A 16,851-nucleotide genomic window follows, 5' to 3' on the forward strand; every position below is an offset into this window, starting at 1 on the left:
TGCAAAACACAAGTAAATTCATCTTTGCTCTGGAAATACTGACGTCCTGAATTCTGCACCCTGGCATCTGGTTGCTTGACGTACACCCCTCTCTATGCAGCTTGTCTTACCTCGCTCGGGCTCCATGGTAGGCGAGGTGTTCTCAGGCAGAGCCACCGCTGCAGAAAACAGCAAATAGTCTTTGATGGCACATCCAAAAAAGCAGTTTCAAACTGGGCCACCAAAATGCTTTATATCACTTACCAACTCTCTGCCCCAGCCTGTCTTTTATGGAGAGTCCCGTTGACCTTTCTGTTGGTTAGAACAAAGCCAAGCTATATAGTGCAACAAAAACAAACTCTTCCTTATTATGCCACAATTTATCAACATACATAAAGCTTGATAAGGATTTTTGTCATTTTAAATCCTCACATCGACAGCTCATGTCTCGAAGATACCAATGTACCTTCGAGGCATGGCAGTCTCGCGACTTTGAAACAGGTACAGGCAGCTTGGTACATGTGTGAAAAACTCCATAGGTGCCAAGGGGCATTCTACTCTCTTTAATTAAAGGGATACTACAACGAAATTTCAGCGCTCATTTTTTGGTCTATATGTGTTCAAAAGAGCAGTATCGCATGGAACATACCAATATCTTGTTAAAAAAGTATTGAAAAGGAATTTTAAAACGAATTAAACGATTAGCAAAGAGCACCTGGTGGATGTCGCTAACGCCTCGTTTGTAATGCTCGTCTAGGAACCTTGACACATAGTGACGGAGGTTGTCTCGTCTCCGGCCACGACGAGAGAAGGGGGGAAGGAGGAACTCCCCTCTTCCTGAGAATCTCTTTTGTGTGTCGCAGAAGTCGCTATTGTCCCCCTAGAAGATTATAGAAGATTAACCCGTCACTCAAAATTCGTACAAAAGCAGCCGCTTCGGTGGCTGGAACGACTAGGCCATCCTCTCGACGTCAGCCTCGCCGTAGCTTTGCTCGTCTTGAGACGACCTACGTCACGGTTGCGTTGGCTGTCACGTGCTCTAAGCTGGGCCTTCTCCGAGCGCTTGCCAGAGTGGGCCGTTTATAACGAAAAATACAGCCACCAGGATCAAAATACAAACGTGCGATTGTCATTTACGGATATTGTGGATCATATTCAACCTATTTTTGAACACGACGGGAATATTTCAAATTTCGTTGAAGTATCCCTTTAAAGCTGTAACATGACTAACCGTCATCACCAATTTTTACAGCCGTGTACTGACTTCAGCAGCAGTAAACATGGCCAGAGTCAGCTAGCTGCTGCCGAAACATGAAGCAGGCACGTAACAGTTTGGTTTGCAGCAAGCCACAGACATTCTACAATGAGAGGCGAATAAGCTAAGTCGCATTTACCTACGTGGCCACTTTGCTATTTTTTCGAGAGAGGCTCTACATTTCGGAGAGATTGAGATTGGACAGGTGGCGGCAAAAAAAAGGGGAGAAAGGTGCAAGGGAGAGAGAGAGAGAGAGATGCTCACTGGCTGGAACGGCCTCCTCCTCCTCTTCTTCTTTCTGGGCCAGGTTTCCGAGCCTCCGGCGCTTGGTGGAGAGCTCGCGGATGGGGGTCGGCTGGTAGGGCTCCACACGGGCCGCTGCCACAAGAAGGGAGGCACCACGGAGGTAGGAATAAGAGGAGGCAGGACATTGGCCGGAGCCAGCCAAACGAGAAAATCCCGAGTGAAGCCGTAAGTAAAGGTTGCAGTCGGTGGGAATACCCTTCAAGGGTGCCCAAGTCTGTTCAATAACGTCCAAGGGTGCCGTGTCCGTCCAATACCGTCTTTTGGTTTTGGTCATCATTGGAGGTGTGTCCCTCCAAACCGGAAGTTTCCCCCAGCTTCACCTCTGGCGGCGTTGTGTCGCCTCCAGAAGCTTCCTACCTCCGTGGGAGGTAGGACAGTGGGAGGTAGGGTAGAGACAGTACACGAGGCTAGTTTGGCTACACTCCATCCACTCCCAAACTGACAGTGCGGTGGAAGCTACATGCTAGCCACATCAATCAATTGCTTCCCTTTCGTCACCCGACCTAGCTCTCTGCAAGTGGGCATGGCAGGGAGTGTGATTGCATGACAACAGAATGATGTAGGACTGGGCCGATGAGCAGGCAGCTTCCATTGCACTGTCGGCTTGGCAAGGAGCAGAGATGGGCAATTTACTCTCATGGCCTCCCACACCCTGCAAAAAAATTATGGTTCAGTGCAAAGCGTTAGCCTGTGGAGCCAAGAGACTGACTAACTAATGTATAAGCTGTGCATTTGCCTAGAAAAACGAACAAATCCGGGCCAAAACAAGAGGATGGGCATGGATGTGTCCGAGGCAAGGGACTCCCGAAGATACAACCGGGTGATTCGAGGCAGTGCTACACCACCGGACGAGCAACAGCTCTCTCTTCGGAGTAGCTCCCACAAGGGAGGGACGGGGCAGTGTCACTCACAGGGGTTGCGCCTGGTGCGCGTTGCAGCAGGTGCGGACACCGATTGGTGGGCCGCCTTCATGGCCTTGAGGAGAAGCAGCTTGTTGGCCTGCATGCTCTGGGGGACACTGGACCTGAGCACAAACAAACAAATTGCCTGGCTTAGACCTTTTACCAGTTCTACCAGTTTCTGCACTACCATGCAAGCCCCGTTCCTTTGCAGCGGAGGGGAGGGGATGGAAAGAGGGGAGTGTTAAAGCCACTGCTCACACCCCCTCTCCACGCGGTGCAATGCCATTGGCTAAGAAGCCGAACCAACACCTGCACTCTGTTGCCAACTCTCCCCCGGTCTTGATACAGCGCGAGCAAAGTTCATGCAGGGATCCCATGTAAAAAACGGAGTCGACTTACTGTTATGATGTCACAAGCAGGACAATTATTTGCGCCTTCACCACGGAGAGGTAATATGGCCAGTGCAACTATTGTTGCAAACGAGTTGTGGTCAAGGGGTCACCACGAAGCCACCGAGAGAGGAGAGTCAAGTAGTACAGTATAGACCACTTACAACGTAACCACTTATAGTGCAGGACCGGGTATAACGCGGCTTTTTTAAACCACCGGTTCGCCTTCCATAGAACTCCATGTAATTACATACTGCTTAAAATGCAGGCGCGCGAACGGAAATACCGGTTATAGTGCGGTTTCTAGAACAGCCCGCCGACCGCGCAGACTGACCAACGCAGCGAGCACACTTCCCTGTGCGACACTAAATAACGGCGCTAGCCGCAAGCGGCACTCGCGCGGCAAAACGCGGGGCATGAAGGTTGCTTGAAGAAGCGGGGAGAAGCGAAGAGAGGCTTCAGTTGCCATAGCGACAAAGGGACACATGTCGTTCACATGCGTGCGTCCCTCCGCTGCGTTGGAAAACAACCGCAACGACAGACCAATCGCAGGTCGAGAAGTGTTCGCGCACGTTAAATGCCGGTTGCGGTCCAGCTGCTTCTATCCGCAAACATGGCGTCGGTTGTAATCGTCGACGTAGACGGCGTGGTGGAAACTCATTGTTCCGCGTAAAAGTGCTATCCTTAACTGTGAATTTTCGTTGTGTGTCGCTATGATAACCCAGCATGTACTAGAAGGGAAGATCCACCTACTCGTGCGGCGATGTCCTGGCGGCACTCTCAAGACGGCGGAAACGCCCTTGTCGTCGTGTTTGTTTACTTCGACTACAGTGGTGCTTTCTAAGCATTTGTGTTTTCGAACATCGCCCGGATTTCTTATTTGGAACATTTCATGCCTGTGCTCAAGTTGAAGGTATTACTGGCGCGTATCGTATAAAGGATGCGAATTTTCACGCGTTTTTATCGCCGGAGAAAAGTGATTAGGGTTAGCAATCCTGAACGCTCGCAACGTTCGTCCGCAACCCGCGATGCCGTTAAAAGGCTGCGCCAGGCAAAAGTCGCTAATTTCTTTCAAAATGTGTGACACACTTGAGAGAGAAGTGTACTAGTCTGGTGAAATAAAGACTTTCTTCAAACTAGGCTTTATTTTTCATCTAACATAAAATAAATTCTTTTACAAAGGTAAGTTGTCTCATGGCATGTATTTTGGCCTGAAAAATTGATGTTTTGGTTATAGCGCGGTACCGCTTATAGTGCGGATTTTCGCGACTCCCGCAGCATACGTTATATGCGGTCTACACTGTAGTACCTTCGCTCGGAGACCTTGACCACGCTGGCCACGCTGCTCACGGACGGGTTGCTGGGGTCGTACTCCTCCTCCTCCTCTTCCTCGTCGTCGCTGATGAACTGCGGCCTCCTCCGCACCCCGGACGAGGAGGTCAAGGCGGGCTTCTTGGAAGGATCCGCCTGCCCATGAGGGAGTGAGACAGGTTCCCCCTTTAAGAGTTTGTCGCACCTGCTTGCACCCTATGTAAGACGCTCTCTTTGTCGCGCTTCCTTTCGCCTTTAAACATGAAGCACAGCGTTGGCCTCAGGTGCACATTCACATTTTCAAACCCCATCTTGGCTGCATGAACACTAACAAAGCAGGAGCCTCTGCTCAGCCACGGGTCAAAGCACCAGGGCGCAAGACGCCAACTTTATTTAGATATTTATGGTTGGCGACAGGTTAAGCGCAAAGTGGAAGCTCTTCCCACCTCCTTCCACTTTAGCAGAGCGAACGCTGGAGAGGAGGTCACCTCCTATCCAGCATTCGCTCTGTTAAAGTGAAAGGGGGTGGGAGGAGTCTTCACTTCGCTCTTAACCTGTCACCAACTACAGTTCAAGTTAGTGTTGATCCCATTTAGGTATTATAGCAAACACTGGCAATACAAAGGGTTCAATTCCAAAATCGGGTAGAGGAATACCAACTTCAATGACATTTCACATCTTTTTTGGCTACAGGAACAAAAACAGCACTTATAAATTATTTAGAGAGTGCATCTCAATTGCTCCAATAAAAGATCAAACACTGGCGGAGTTAAAGAAATGTTAATGAAGGCCAATCCATCACTTAAAGCAGCAGGGAAAAAAAAAACTTGCCTATACTTGTTGTTACTGAAGGAGCACTCGACAAGTGTATTGCTGCGTTCATGGGTGATCGCCTTCGCCTCTGATGTCTCTAACATATCTGTTTTTGTTTTGTTTTTGAAGTGTCATTAAAGAAGAGGTTTCGAATTTAAAGCAGCCTAATTTTGCACAGTCACCAGTGGCTTATAGTCTGGGTTTTTTGGCAACTTGGAAGGGATAGAACTCCTGGAAAGCGTCTCTGACCGGTCTGTTCAACGTCCTATTCCGCCCATGCAAAGTGGCAACAGATGACGTCACAAAAGCCCAAGTGTCACGCCGTCGGACATTGCTATCCCGGCAGTCAAGGGCAGAGAGGTTCTGGATGAAAAGCACAAGGGAATGCTAAAGCCGCCGTCGTCGCGGCATCCCAACTTCTGGCTGATGAGGCCTCCCTTGAGTGTTAAGCTCGAGAGCGACCTGCAGCAGAGAACGGCCACTGCCAAGTACACCACCCCCGCTGTGACACCACCAGGGTCTCGGCCGGCGACGATGCCACACTTCCAAGACGTCGTCGGGCAAAAATCGAGGGACCACTTTTTAGGATGCGGTAAGCACACTAGTCGGAGACGCGTACCAGAGTAGGGGAATCGAATCATCTGTATTTATAGTAAACAAGTCTAACTGCTTTTATTTATAGTAAACAAGTCTAACTGCTTTCTTCTCTGAACACTTCTAGCGGCGACTCGACGGCGCTCGGGTCGGGGACGCACGAGCGAAATAAGCAAGGCGGTCGACAGGATTCCTACCTTTGACGGGAAGACGTGTGCCCGAGCGGGCTCGGGACCCATGACCCTGGGAATGGGGCGCACCAGCGACACGCTGCTCGACGCCACCTGCTTTTCTGGCGGCGTTTCGGCCGAACCGTGCAGGTCCTCTCCCAGGTCGTCGTCTGCAACCGACCGGACCGATTAACACCGGGCATAACGGGCAGAGGACGGCAGAGTAGGGCCACGAAGACAAGAAATACGAGGAAGAGGACAGAGATCAGGGGCACACATAAAACAACTAGTACAACGAACTTGATAGCCACAGTTCTACCGGCACAACAGTACCATTTTGCACTAAGTAGGTTGAGCACTCTCAAATATTTAGAATTCGAGGAACCCCCGTCTCTTTTGATTAATTGACAGCTGAGGAACCCCTCTTGGTCTTAGCAGTGATCCAATAATGCATTGCAAAAGAAGCATCCAGACCTTGTAAACAACAACGCACCCATCATGAAGTGTTCAGCACATAGCTTTCTATCAGCGGATGGCTCGGATCTTCTAAAATAGTGCTCAGACTGGAAGAGGACTTTACCTAGGTGAAAAGGTGGCCCATGAAATTCAGGGACTTGGAAAACCCCTAAGGGTACTTTGAGGACAGCCTGGGTTTTTAGGAACCCAATGTGAAAGCCTAGGAAGTAGATAAATGCATCTTTCATATGCCCTCAAGCTACCAGTTAGCTCTCAGTTAGCAAAGACTCAAGGTTGGCACAAGTTTATGCGGCGTTGCACGTAACACCCCGACGTCAAGACTTTGTAAGCGATGCGGCCTCGGCGGCCATAATGCTCATACGACCTTGACCCGCGCGTCAGTCGAGTGCAATCTGTCGTTCTTCTCGTGAAACCCAGCCCTACAGCACATTCTGTGTTACGAGTTACCATCCCAGAAGGGGGCCAGCGCTCGCCAGCGGGACGCATGAGCAGGTTTCTTGACGAGCGAGGAACTGCACGCACCTGGCTCGGGGTCGGCTTTGAGCGCCAGCACCTCGTCGCTGTACTCCCCGTCCCCTCGCAACTCAGGGACCTTGCCCCTGGGCAGCACTTCCCTGGGGGTGTACTCCAGATGAGGGGGCGGTACGGGTCCTTCGGTCCTTACTTCGCCCTTGGACCGCTTTGCTTCTGTGAGTCAGAGTATGCGCATGGCTTGTCAAAGTTTATTTCGGGACCGGAAGGATGCTCAAGAACCATACTATTACGAAGTTATTTTAGACAATCTTTTTGCTTCAGTACAGTTGGCAACAGGTTAAGAACCCAATAGACACTCTACTTTCGGCATGCGCTTTGTCACACGTGCAGTACTTTGCACACGTGCATACCTTTGTCACATGTGCAGTACTTTGTCACACGTGCAGCAAAGCCCAGCAGAAGGCAACAAGTGTGTGCATAAAGCACTGTATACAGTCGAATGAGGTTATAACAAAGTTGGCGGGAGTTAGAAATACACTTGCTACATACTATCTAAACGTCGCAAATTGTGATATTTTTTTTTATGTATGCAGCGTGTCAATGTTACAGGCACTCAGAATAGGCTTTCTCTAATGTCCACTGTACTATTACTTTTAATTTCTCATACAAGAATGGCTACACAAAAACCCGCACGTATACTTACTAATATAATACCCGACGCAAAAAATGCTAGACAAGTATTTGTAGAACAAACACTTACCTTCCTCTTTTGGAAAAACAATCGATCAAGAAGTCAGAAAGGGTTGATCTCATTGTTTAGTAAATCTATCTAGCAACACATAATTTGAGTATGCTGAACAATATTTAAATTCTACAAAATAGGATCCCAACTGGCTAAACGAAACATACGAGTACATCATTTACTAATACAGTAGGAGCCCTAAAGGGCCACTGAAAAGAAAAAAAAAAACTTTTTTTCAAACAGTCTAATTGGGATACGTAGTTCAAAAAATTAACTTCGTGCGAAAAAAAAAATTTTTAGAGCAATATTGTTAGCGCGAGACTTATTTTAGTTGCATCTGAATTATGCGTACAAAGTCCACGACGTCACGGAATGGTCATCAAGCCTTTCCACCTCAACGGGATGGTCGCACTCTCTCTCCACTTCAATGTGATGGCCAAGCCGATCCACTACGAAGAGGTGGTGCGTACCAGTGGAAAGGAGGTGACTGCCAACTAAAATGTGTCTCGCGCCGTGAATATTGCTAAAAAAAATGTTTTTCGCATTAAATTTATTTATTCACATATGTGTCCCAACCAGACTGTTTAAAAAAATCTTTTTTTTTTTTCTTTTCAGTGGCTTTTGAAAGGTAAAACTACTAAACATCAGACAAAACTGTTCCCTCTACCATTATAACAGGGTTCTCCCCACAGTGGGCGGCAGTGGCTTTGCCGCCCACTGCTCCGACTGGCTGCCCACTGCTCCGACTGGCTGCCCACCGCTCCGACTGACCGCCCACCGCTCCAACTGACCGCGCCCGCCACTAAATCTTTTTTTATGCTGCGGGATGACGATGCGATTTTGCTTGCGCACATGGCAGCAGACTGTCGCCGTCATGCTCAGCAGGTCCGCGCACCGCCACGTTATCGTTCGCTATCGCATCGCTGACTGCCGCCACTGCCACACTGCTTCAAAGAAAGAGCACGGACGCTCGGCGGCGTGTTTCTCTTTTTTTTTTTTTTCTTTCTCTATCTTAGCGGCGCGTCACCGGCAGTGCCGTGGGGGGGGGGGGGGGGGGGGGGGGGGGGGGGGGGGGGATGGCAATAAACAGACACAACAACCCCCCCCCCCCACCCCCCAAAAAAAACGAATGCGCGCACGCGCTCCCCCCTCCCCGGGTAATGTCCACCCCTCAGAAACTCCTGGGGAGAACCCTGACTATTTGCACAGTTTCTTCTTCCTATTTTTCCTGACTAGTTGAATGAATGAGGAAGTGAAAGCTGCCAAAAAGAGATGCAATCAGTTAGGTTTTACTCAGCCGTCGGTCAACCACTTTCTCCAGCATATTGTGCACCTTAAACAAGTATTAAGGAACAAAGTCTTTGCTTATAAGCAGTTTCCTCACCTGAAGCAATAGCCTGAAGGTGGTCCAGAATGCCCTGTAGCCTAAAGTGGAAAGAGAAAATCAAATCAAACAAACATCACAAACACGTGCAGCAAACCGCACACCCCAGGCATCACAAACTCGCAGTGTGCGGTTGCGTACAGCAGTAAGCTGCACTCCTGCCAAGCAAAAAATTTTATTGCTACACACCATCTCAAGGGTAGCGTGCAACCCCGTTGAAGGCTTGGACACAAGCATGTGATTTCAGGAAAGGATTTTCGAGCTGAAGTCACACATGTTTGTGTGAGTGCGAGAGTTTGCACATACAAAACGGTTTGCAGACCTACGCTTGTGTGTTTGTGGTTTCAAGGACACTACCGTAATTACTCGAGTAATAGCCGCACTATTTATGAACAAGGCCCTTGCATCTACTTTCCCACAGACCACAAAACACAGCCAATCTTCGCGTTGCGCATAAATAACATAGCAAATAACCAGATGGAGAACACGATTCTCCATATAATTGCAATCTTCACAGATGGTATCTTCGCACAAAGATGATATCTCTGTCCTGTAAATGGCTGGAATCATGCTGTCGATCGCTGGTGATTAGCAATCTGCGTGCTCCGGGGGAAAGCGAACCCTCAGGTTTTCTTTATAACCAGTGCGGCTATTACTCGAGTAAATACGGTATATGCAACCTGTGAGGTAGAGCCCGACCAGATATGCCACCTCGTATTCACGGTTTGCGACACAGAAGAAACCGGTTAGAGCAAGGAAAGTAAAGCCCCGCCTTTAAGAAAAAAAATGTCCACAAAGATTAATTTTTCTGGGTTTTAAAGGGCACTCCGGCAATTTTTTGAGCTATCCCCCAACTAACTATATCTTTTTAATCATTGGTGTTTACCCTTTCCGGTATGCTATTTAGTATTGCAAAATTCATAATAGTTATTGTGAGATCGGCAAATGAAAATGTTGCAAAAACCAACGTTCAAATATACCCATCCTTTTCCGTGCCGTGACGTCAGTGGAAGGCAGGCTTGCCAGTCGAGCAAGCAATCTAAATAATATACTTTACCAAACATTTGTTCCGTGCTCGTGCACGGGTACTGGAGCGACCTTCCAAGGCATTCATTTGACACCATCAAACTGCTTGGAATCAGTTGGAAACAAATCTACAGTCCAAAGAGTGAACCCCTGCCTTCCACCGGCGTAAACTTTTCGTTGTTGCGACTTTCAGTTTAAAAAACATGGTGAGGACCAAAATTGTGAACTCCATATTGTTGCATAAAACAAACATTTTGACTTAATATTCAGGATACTATTTCAGCGATGTTCGTTGATGTGTTCAGCAAATTTTCAGGCAAATCGAGGACCATGAAGAAATCGCCGGAGTACCCCTTTAACGAGGACTGGAGGCAACGAAGACCTCACCAGTTGGTGAAGTTAGTGGTGCTGTCGCCGAGAAAGAGTGACAGGTCTCGGGCCATCTGTTCCTTGGTCTTCTTGTTGGCAATCATCACCATGATGTAGTCGGGCAGCTCGTCATCTGCAAACAAGACTAATGACGCCCTTGCAAACCGCGCAAGCCCGCAATGGCTACGCCACACATCCCTGCAGAGGCACAACTAGCAAGGTAGAGTTGTCCTCAACAGTGTAAGCTTGGTCGGAACCAAAGGGTAAGGGCAGCACTTTTTAAAGGGAAGCTTCGGCGGTCTTTTGAGCTAGCCAATCAAACAAATTTTCGGAACACATGGGCTTTACCTTCCCGGCATGCTATTCGTTATCTCTAAATTCGAAATAGCTATTGAGAAATTGGCCTATTAAGCTGGAGCCTCAACAAAAGGTTCAGATGCCTCGGCACTTTCCACCGGGGTTACGTTGCACGGTGCGAAATGGGCAGGTCGAGCGGGCAGTTAAACTACTCGCAACCCATTGTAAACAAGCTGTACTACCCATACTTTTCCCAATTTACGACATTTGTCATCCTGTTGTCAGCATTGCCACTAGAAATTGCAACAAGGCGAGGGGTTAGGCTAGTTGGCTCAGCATAGCTCCCATGAGAAAAGAGAAAAAAAATAAGAACTAGATCTCACGTTTTTTGGGGGTTTTTTTAGGTTTTTTTATTCAAATTTTGTCAGTAGAGCTTTTCAGTTTAAACAAATGGTGAGGACGAACTTCAAAAGTTCAAGAACTTTGCAAAAAGGAAAGTATTTTGACCTGCAATTTGGGCTACTATACCCCATTCACATCAAAACTGAGACTGCAGTGGAAGCTATGTCCTTGTTGGACCAATCATACGCCCCTCTTGCACCACGTCATCACACCCCCGGCCATACCCACGCGAGGAGAGTTAGGTCAGGTGATAAGAGGGAAGCGGCTGATTGGTCCAGCGGGCACGTAACTCCCACCGTAGACTCAGCTGAAGGGTGAACGGAGTATAGTACAGATGTGTCTGTTGATGTGTTGAACCAAATTTAAGGGAAATCAAAGAGTATCAAGATTTTGCCGGCCTTCCCCCTTAAAAGTATCAGCCGCCAGGTTATGACAGTCAACAGGGCGTGTATTACCCGGGTCCGAGGGATCAAGCAATCTTGAGGGAAGGAAATTTGTTTTCGTGGTGGTTGGGACCAGTCAAGATTAAGTCCTCTTTGAGAGTAGCCTAAAACATTGTCATGCAGAGTGAAAACAATATTGCAATATCAAATGGAACAATAGTGCAAGCTATTATCACCAGGATGCTGTTGATGGTTTATTGTATGGTTCATAATAAAGTAAACCCCTAAACTCACAACTTACAGAATGAACTGGCCATCAATTTCTCGGGCAAAAACTAGGAGCAACTTTATTAGAGCCATACAGATATACAGAGAGAGATATATAATATAATAGACTGACTTTAAGTGCTACGACAGTTCTTTGTACATCTGTTTACTTTTCTATAAATTAATGCAAGTGGAAGCCCAACAGCCATAGAAATTTCACATCCAAGTTGGAGTGGTACCTCTACCCAATGATCATCATAACATACAAAGGCGATGCCCAAACATGTGTTTTACTGTCACAAAGTGGCAGTGGTGCCACCTTCCTTAGAAACTGAACCTTCTTCGAGATCTCTGACAGTTCACCCGGATTCCCGTTTTTTGGTTGCAGAATCATATAGTGACCTGTCTTCTCTGGCTTGCAACCTCTGTCTGAATGCAACGAAGAACTGGAATGTCACATCGTGAATCATCTATCAAGCATCACAGTTACTTCTATGCAAAAAAAATGAGTTCCGTTATCAATAGTTTTTTTTAAGTTTTTCTAAATTATGAACAGGGCATGTCAGTATTGAGAGTTCTCACACGCTGATAAAAGCAAGTAAATGTTATTTCCGAAAAGAGGAAGGCCTCTCGGGAAGTAGGCAAGGCTCACGCATCTAATTCACTGCATTAAGGCTGAACTCCATGGAGCGAATAATGCGACGAATAACTGCCGAACGCCGCCTGACGGCACGCTCGCTTTGCACGCGACATAGCAGCCACTGTGGTGATTCCACGCGCAGAGCAAAAGCCGCCGGTCAAAATTCATAGATTTTTCGCAGCATATTCGTCCCATGGAGTTCAGCCTTTAGGCGGGAGTTGATATCACGAGGGCGCCACAATATTTGGTGCTCCAGTAGACCTCTGGCAATGTATTCATTTGTTCTTCAGCAAAGCACAGTGGTTGATGACTAAATGGAACAGCGCGGAACATAGGACAGAAAGAACAGGACAGAAAGAACAGGACATAGGACAGAAAGAATAGGACAGAAAGAACAGAACATTTCTTTCTGTCCTATGTTCCGCGCTGTTCCATTTAGTCATGAACCAACTAGCCCATCAAAGCACACTGCACAGTGGTTGGGTAAGAAGAACTTCTTTTGGAGAAGTACCCATAATATGTTTGTAAGGACTTGCGTGCATTGTGTAGTTCAAATAGCAAACGGATGTGAGACAAAAAAAAAAGAAGAATAAAGTGCGCAGGGGTCTGCTGATAGCGGGCAGTAGCGAGCTTGTTTGCAAACAAACACTTATTGTGATCTTAACAAAATGCCATTCAGAAAGAGCTACTACTTTTTACAGCTTATCTTTCACTCTCCTGCTTCGTGGCGTGTATGCTGTGATTTGATTCAGAAGTGTTGCCGCAATTCCCACTGAGTGGCAAAAATAAACTTGGAATCGGCCATCTTTTTATATTATTTGAGGCTTCTGGTTTTTGCCTTTCCATGGTTTCTGGTAAGAACAAAACTATAAAAAAAACATTCGGCATGCAACTTTCGTTATTTCTTGGAAAATACTGAAAATGCAGAACAGCATTAACAGTTTTCTCTTTCGATTTGCACAGAATGACATTCCGATAGTAAGTCTCGTTTTCAATTCCGTATTAGACTGTAGTCTTTTTTTTGTCTTAGTTGATGTTTTTTTTTTTAAATGAAAGTTGTTCTGGGATGCTGAGCAAAAGAGCATTATTATTTGCTATTGTTTTTATGTGTGCAGCACATAAAAGCTTGTTTGACGACTCCAGCCATGAAACTCAACTGGACAACCAAGACTCCTCTTGGTTGGCATGATCACTGTATCATCACGCACCATTCATGATGACATATCATTATGCACCAATCATCAATTCAAATTTGGGATCCCTCATTGCAGCACATCTACCTTTGATGCCTCGTTTTTGCTTCAAACCTTGATTGACTGGAACCGCCTTCCCGCAGCCATTGTCATAATCACTGCCTCAGATAAATTTAAGATTGCCATTACTAACCTGTTACATGTTTAGTAAAAATTTTGTGTATTTTTTGCCTTTTGATTGATATTTGTTTTATGAGTAAAGCTATACGCACTCCATAATGCACTTCTGCCGGAAATGGCTGTACGCACTTTGCGAAACTCGTATAAAACGAATGGTTACAACGAGTTTTCTAAGCGATGGCATAGCATGGTGGTAAGGTGTCCGCTTTATACGAAAGTGGACGTGGGTTCGATCTGCGGTGGGCCTACTCTTTTTTCTTTTTTCTCAAACATTTTGTTTTGTCGAGGCATTTGGCGATATTTACGACACTTCTTTTTTACGATGAGCACAGAAAAAACCAAATGTTGTCGACGAAACTTCGCAGAACTAAATGGTATGGGACTCCCTTTCCGGAGGTGCAATTGGGGACAGCAGGGCTTGGGAGGTGCAATTGGGGACAGCAGGGCTTTGTCTTTTCCATGCTATAATGAATATGTCAAATGCTAGTGTCTTTACGTTTATGTTTGTTCTTCCCTGGGCTGCTATGGGGGGCAGAGGCTAGTCAAGCAGCGTATCAGTTGCTTTTTTCTTTGCCTCCTTTCTCTGTTTCAGGGATCAATAAAGAATTTGAATTTGAATTTGAATTTGAATTTGGGTTGTTGGCTGGACGCCGCGAAGCGGCATGTACTGGTTAAGTTTTGTAATTAGCAGCCGCACACTGTTGCTGCGAAGCGGCGTGAACGCAGGCGGAGGATTGCATTAATGAGCTCCCCAGTGATTCACCCGCCGTTCGCAAAGGGTGACCCGAGCAGCATGAGCTCTCCGCGTAGTGCGTATAGCCATTTCTGTCCGAAGTGCACTACGTGGTGCGTATAGCTTTACGCTTGTTTTATTCTATGTACTGTGCCATTACTAACGTGTTAAATGATGTTTAGTAGTTATTTTATGCATTTTTTGCCTTTTCATTGTTATTTGCTTTGCTTTATTTACTGTGCCCTACTCCTCCCTGTAATGCCTTCGGGCCCAGAGAGACATAATAAATTAAATGAAATGAAATATTACATCGCTCCAGTAACGGACTGCATGCACTCACCCACGTAAGCACCAAGCTCCACCAGTTTGGTCTTTATGGCTACCTGTTGGGAAGAGGAAGTGTCAGCGAGTTTCGTGAAAGCTGCAAAGAACTCTATTAGGTTCACTACACGCTGATTGCAGCTCTGATAGGTTCACTAGATGTTGCTACGGAAACAGCAACTTGAACATAAATTTCATTCAACGCAAATACGGAAAAGGCCCCAAGCGAGCTAATTCAAGCGACTGCGGTGTAGGAACTACATCAGTATTCTGTAATAAAAGCTAGGACAACGAAGAAAAAAAGGAACACGTGAACAGATGGATGTGTTTTCTGTAACTTGACACGAAATTGAATTGTCCTGCCTGCATTGCTACCGTCCCGTAGCCAATGCCGCCATGAGTCCGCCAACACAACTCCATTTCGGGCCTATTGGTCTAGTATCACTTATACACTGTTTTCAGGTGTTACACCTGTGTGCCCTCTACGAAACAATAAAAACGTAAGCAAACTGGTAGGTAATTAAAATCAAAAGCGTCCAGTTTACGAGATCGCGTTCACAGACGACCCAGCTGCCTTTCGTGAAATGCGAGCAAGGTGCGTTTGAGTTTGTTCTCGGAAACCTTCAATGGGAAGTCTGAAATATTTCCTGTACCCGTATTTTCTGCGTAACTTCGTTGCCGTCCATGCCTGCTTCTGGGTTTAGATGTAAACTGCATAAACTGTAAAAACTATCATTGAGAAGAAGGAACAAGGCAACGATTACCAACAGCAAACAGCGCAAAACTCGCAAAACTCGAAAACCAATGAACTGTTGCCAGAGTGCTGATCTGCTGGCACTTTTTGCCGCCAAAATCAATTGCGGGCAGATTCATGGCGACCATGGAAAATATTACTTTATTTATTATTTATTTTGGAAGACCTTGAACTTCTTGAATATAAAGAACAACGTTATGAAATCAGGGGTTTAGTAAAATCGAAACTGGTAGTTTCGGTATTTTTCGGGAAGCATCGTCGCCCGACCAAACATCAAAGCCATCGAAGCCATCGAAGAAACCTTGAAGAAACCGGAGAAAACCGTGTGTGGTTTATAAGTAAAAACGATCTTTTTGCTGAGCGAAAAGGCTAGAGAAAAGTTTTCCTCGCCGGCAATTTCGGACATCATGGTTGAATTTAAAAATTTGTTGAACGGTGGTGGTGGCTATTTTCATCGGTTATTTTGGGGTGAATTTGGTAAGACAGCCAAGAGATGGCGCCCCGTGTCTTTGTTCGCTTGAGGATAGGTTGAGGCTAATGGATGGGGAGCAATGGGCACGAAAGGTTTTCAGCTATTTATACATGAGGAGTGTAGACACAAAGTGGAGACAGCGCACTAGGAAATTAAGAGGAAGGTTTTTGGGCTATAGCGAAGATACGGAAGAGCAAGTCTCAGTTAAGAAGAAAGTTAAGGCCACAGAAAGAGATCGGTGGCTAGAGGGAATGCAGACAAAGACTGCTCTGGAAAGCTATAGATTAAACAAAAGAGTTATTGCCAAAGAAAGCATTTATGACAATTCTAGGGGAAGCTCATTGCTGTTTGAGGCAAGAACGGGTGTTCTGCGAACCAGAACATACAGAGTGAAGTACCAGGAAATTGATACAGTGTGCACTGCTTGTGGAGAGGAGGACGAGACGGCTGAGCACTTGATACTCTACTGTAAAGGGCTTCACCCTATGCCTACCGAAGACAACATAGATTTAATAAAGTCATTGGGTTTTAGAGACAGCGAAGGGAGAGTGGATTTCAAGACTGTAGAGATTACCAAGCAAAGATTAAGTGAATGGTGGCAGAAATCGAGAGAAAACTAGGTATTTTCTTAATCACTGATGGCAAGGGGGTTTCATAGCCTCACTTTCTTTGCACTGCGGAGTGAATATAGATTTCACATTTAAATATTCTAAGCTTAAATGGTAAAACAAAATGGCTAGGTGGCGTAAGCTACCGCCCGATCCAAAGGGCTCAGCCGTATTTATCCATCCATCCATCCATCCGCTGTAGTTCGCTGCAGCGCGAGTGGCGCGAGTGCGGCCAGTCGGCCACTGGACGGCCATCTTGCATGGTGAATTTTTTCGCTTTGCTAGCGTTTCGCTGTGGTTTTCCAGCGCGCTATAGACACATTTTCTACTCGTTCGTCGTCATTCGCCGAAGACATTCTTTAAGACCCTGGGTGAGGCGTGATACTTGCCGTTAAGAAGACGTGGAAAGT

General features: G+C 46.5%; 1 protein-coding gene across 1 annotated transcript in view; it reads right to left on the reverse strand.

Annotated features, from left to right (window-relative positions):
- The window catches only part of LOC8024732 (zinc finger CCCH domain-containing protein 14), a 37,340-nt gene extending 21,860 nt beyond the window's left edge, over nt 1-15,480 (reverse strand). Inside the window, exons 1-11 of the mRNA XM_029981235.3 lie at nt 15,261-15,480; nt 14,627-14,669; nt 10,210-10,324; nt 8,797-8,837; nt 6,719-6,883; nt 5,747-5,889; nt 4,141-4,298; nt 2,452-2,564; nt 1,499-1,612; nt 244-291; nt 111-158 (exon numbers count right to left, since the gene is read on the reverse strand). Of these exons, the coding sequence (XP_029837095.3) occupies nt 111-158; nt 244-291; nt 1,499-1,612; nt 2,452-2,564; nt 4,141-4,298; nt 5,747-5,889; nt 6,719-6,883; nt 8,797-8,837; nt 10,210-10,324; nt 14,627-14,669; nt 15,261-15,293 (1,021 nt within the window). The 5' untranslated portion in view covers nt 15,294-15,480. The remainder of the gene's footprint in view (nt 1-110; nt 159-243; nt 292-1,498; nt 1,613-2,451; nt 2,565-4,140; nt 4,299-5,746; nt 5,890-6,718; nt 6,884-8,796; nt 8,838-10,209; nt 10,325-14,626; nt 14,670-15,260) is intronic.
- Nucleotides 15,481-16,851: the final 1,371 nt, after the last annotated feature.

Source organism: Ixodes scapularis, unplaced genomic scaffold, assembly GCF_016920785.2.
Source record: "Ixodes scapularis isolate PalLabHiFi unplaced genomic scaffold, ASM1692078v2 PGA_scaffold1__304_contigs__length_218370807, whole genome shotgun sequence".
In the NCBI taxonomy this organism is placed as follows: domain Eukaryota; kingdom Metazoa; phylum Arthropoda; class Arachnida; order Ixodida; family Ixodidae; genus Ixodes; species Ixodes scapularis.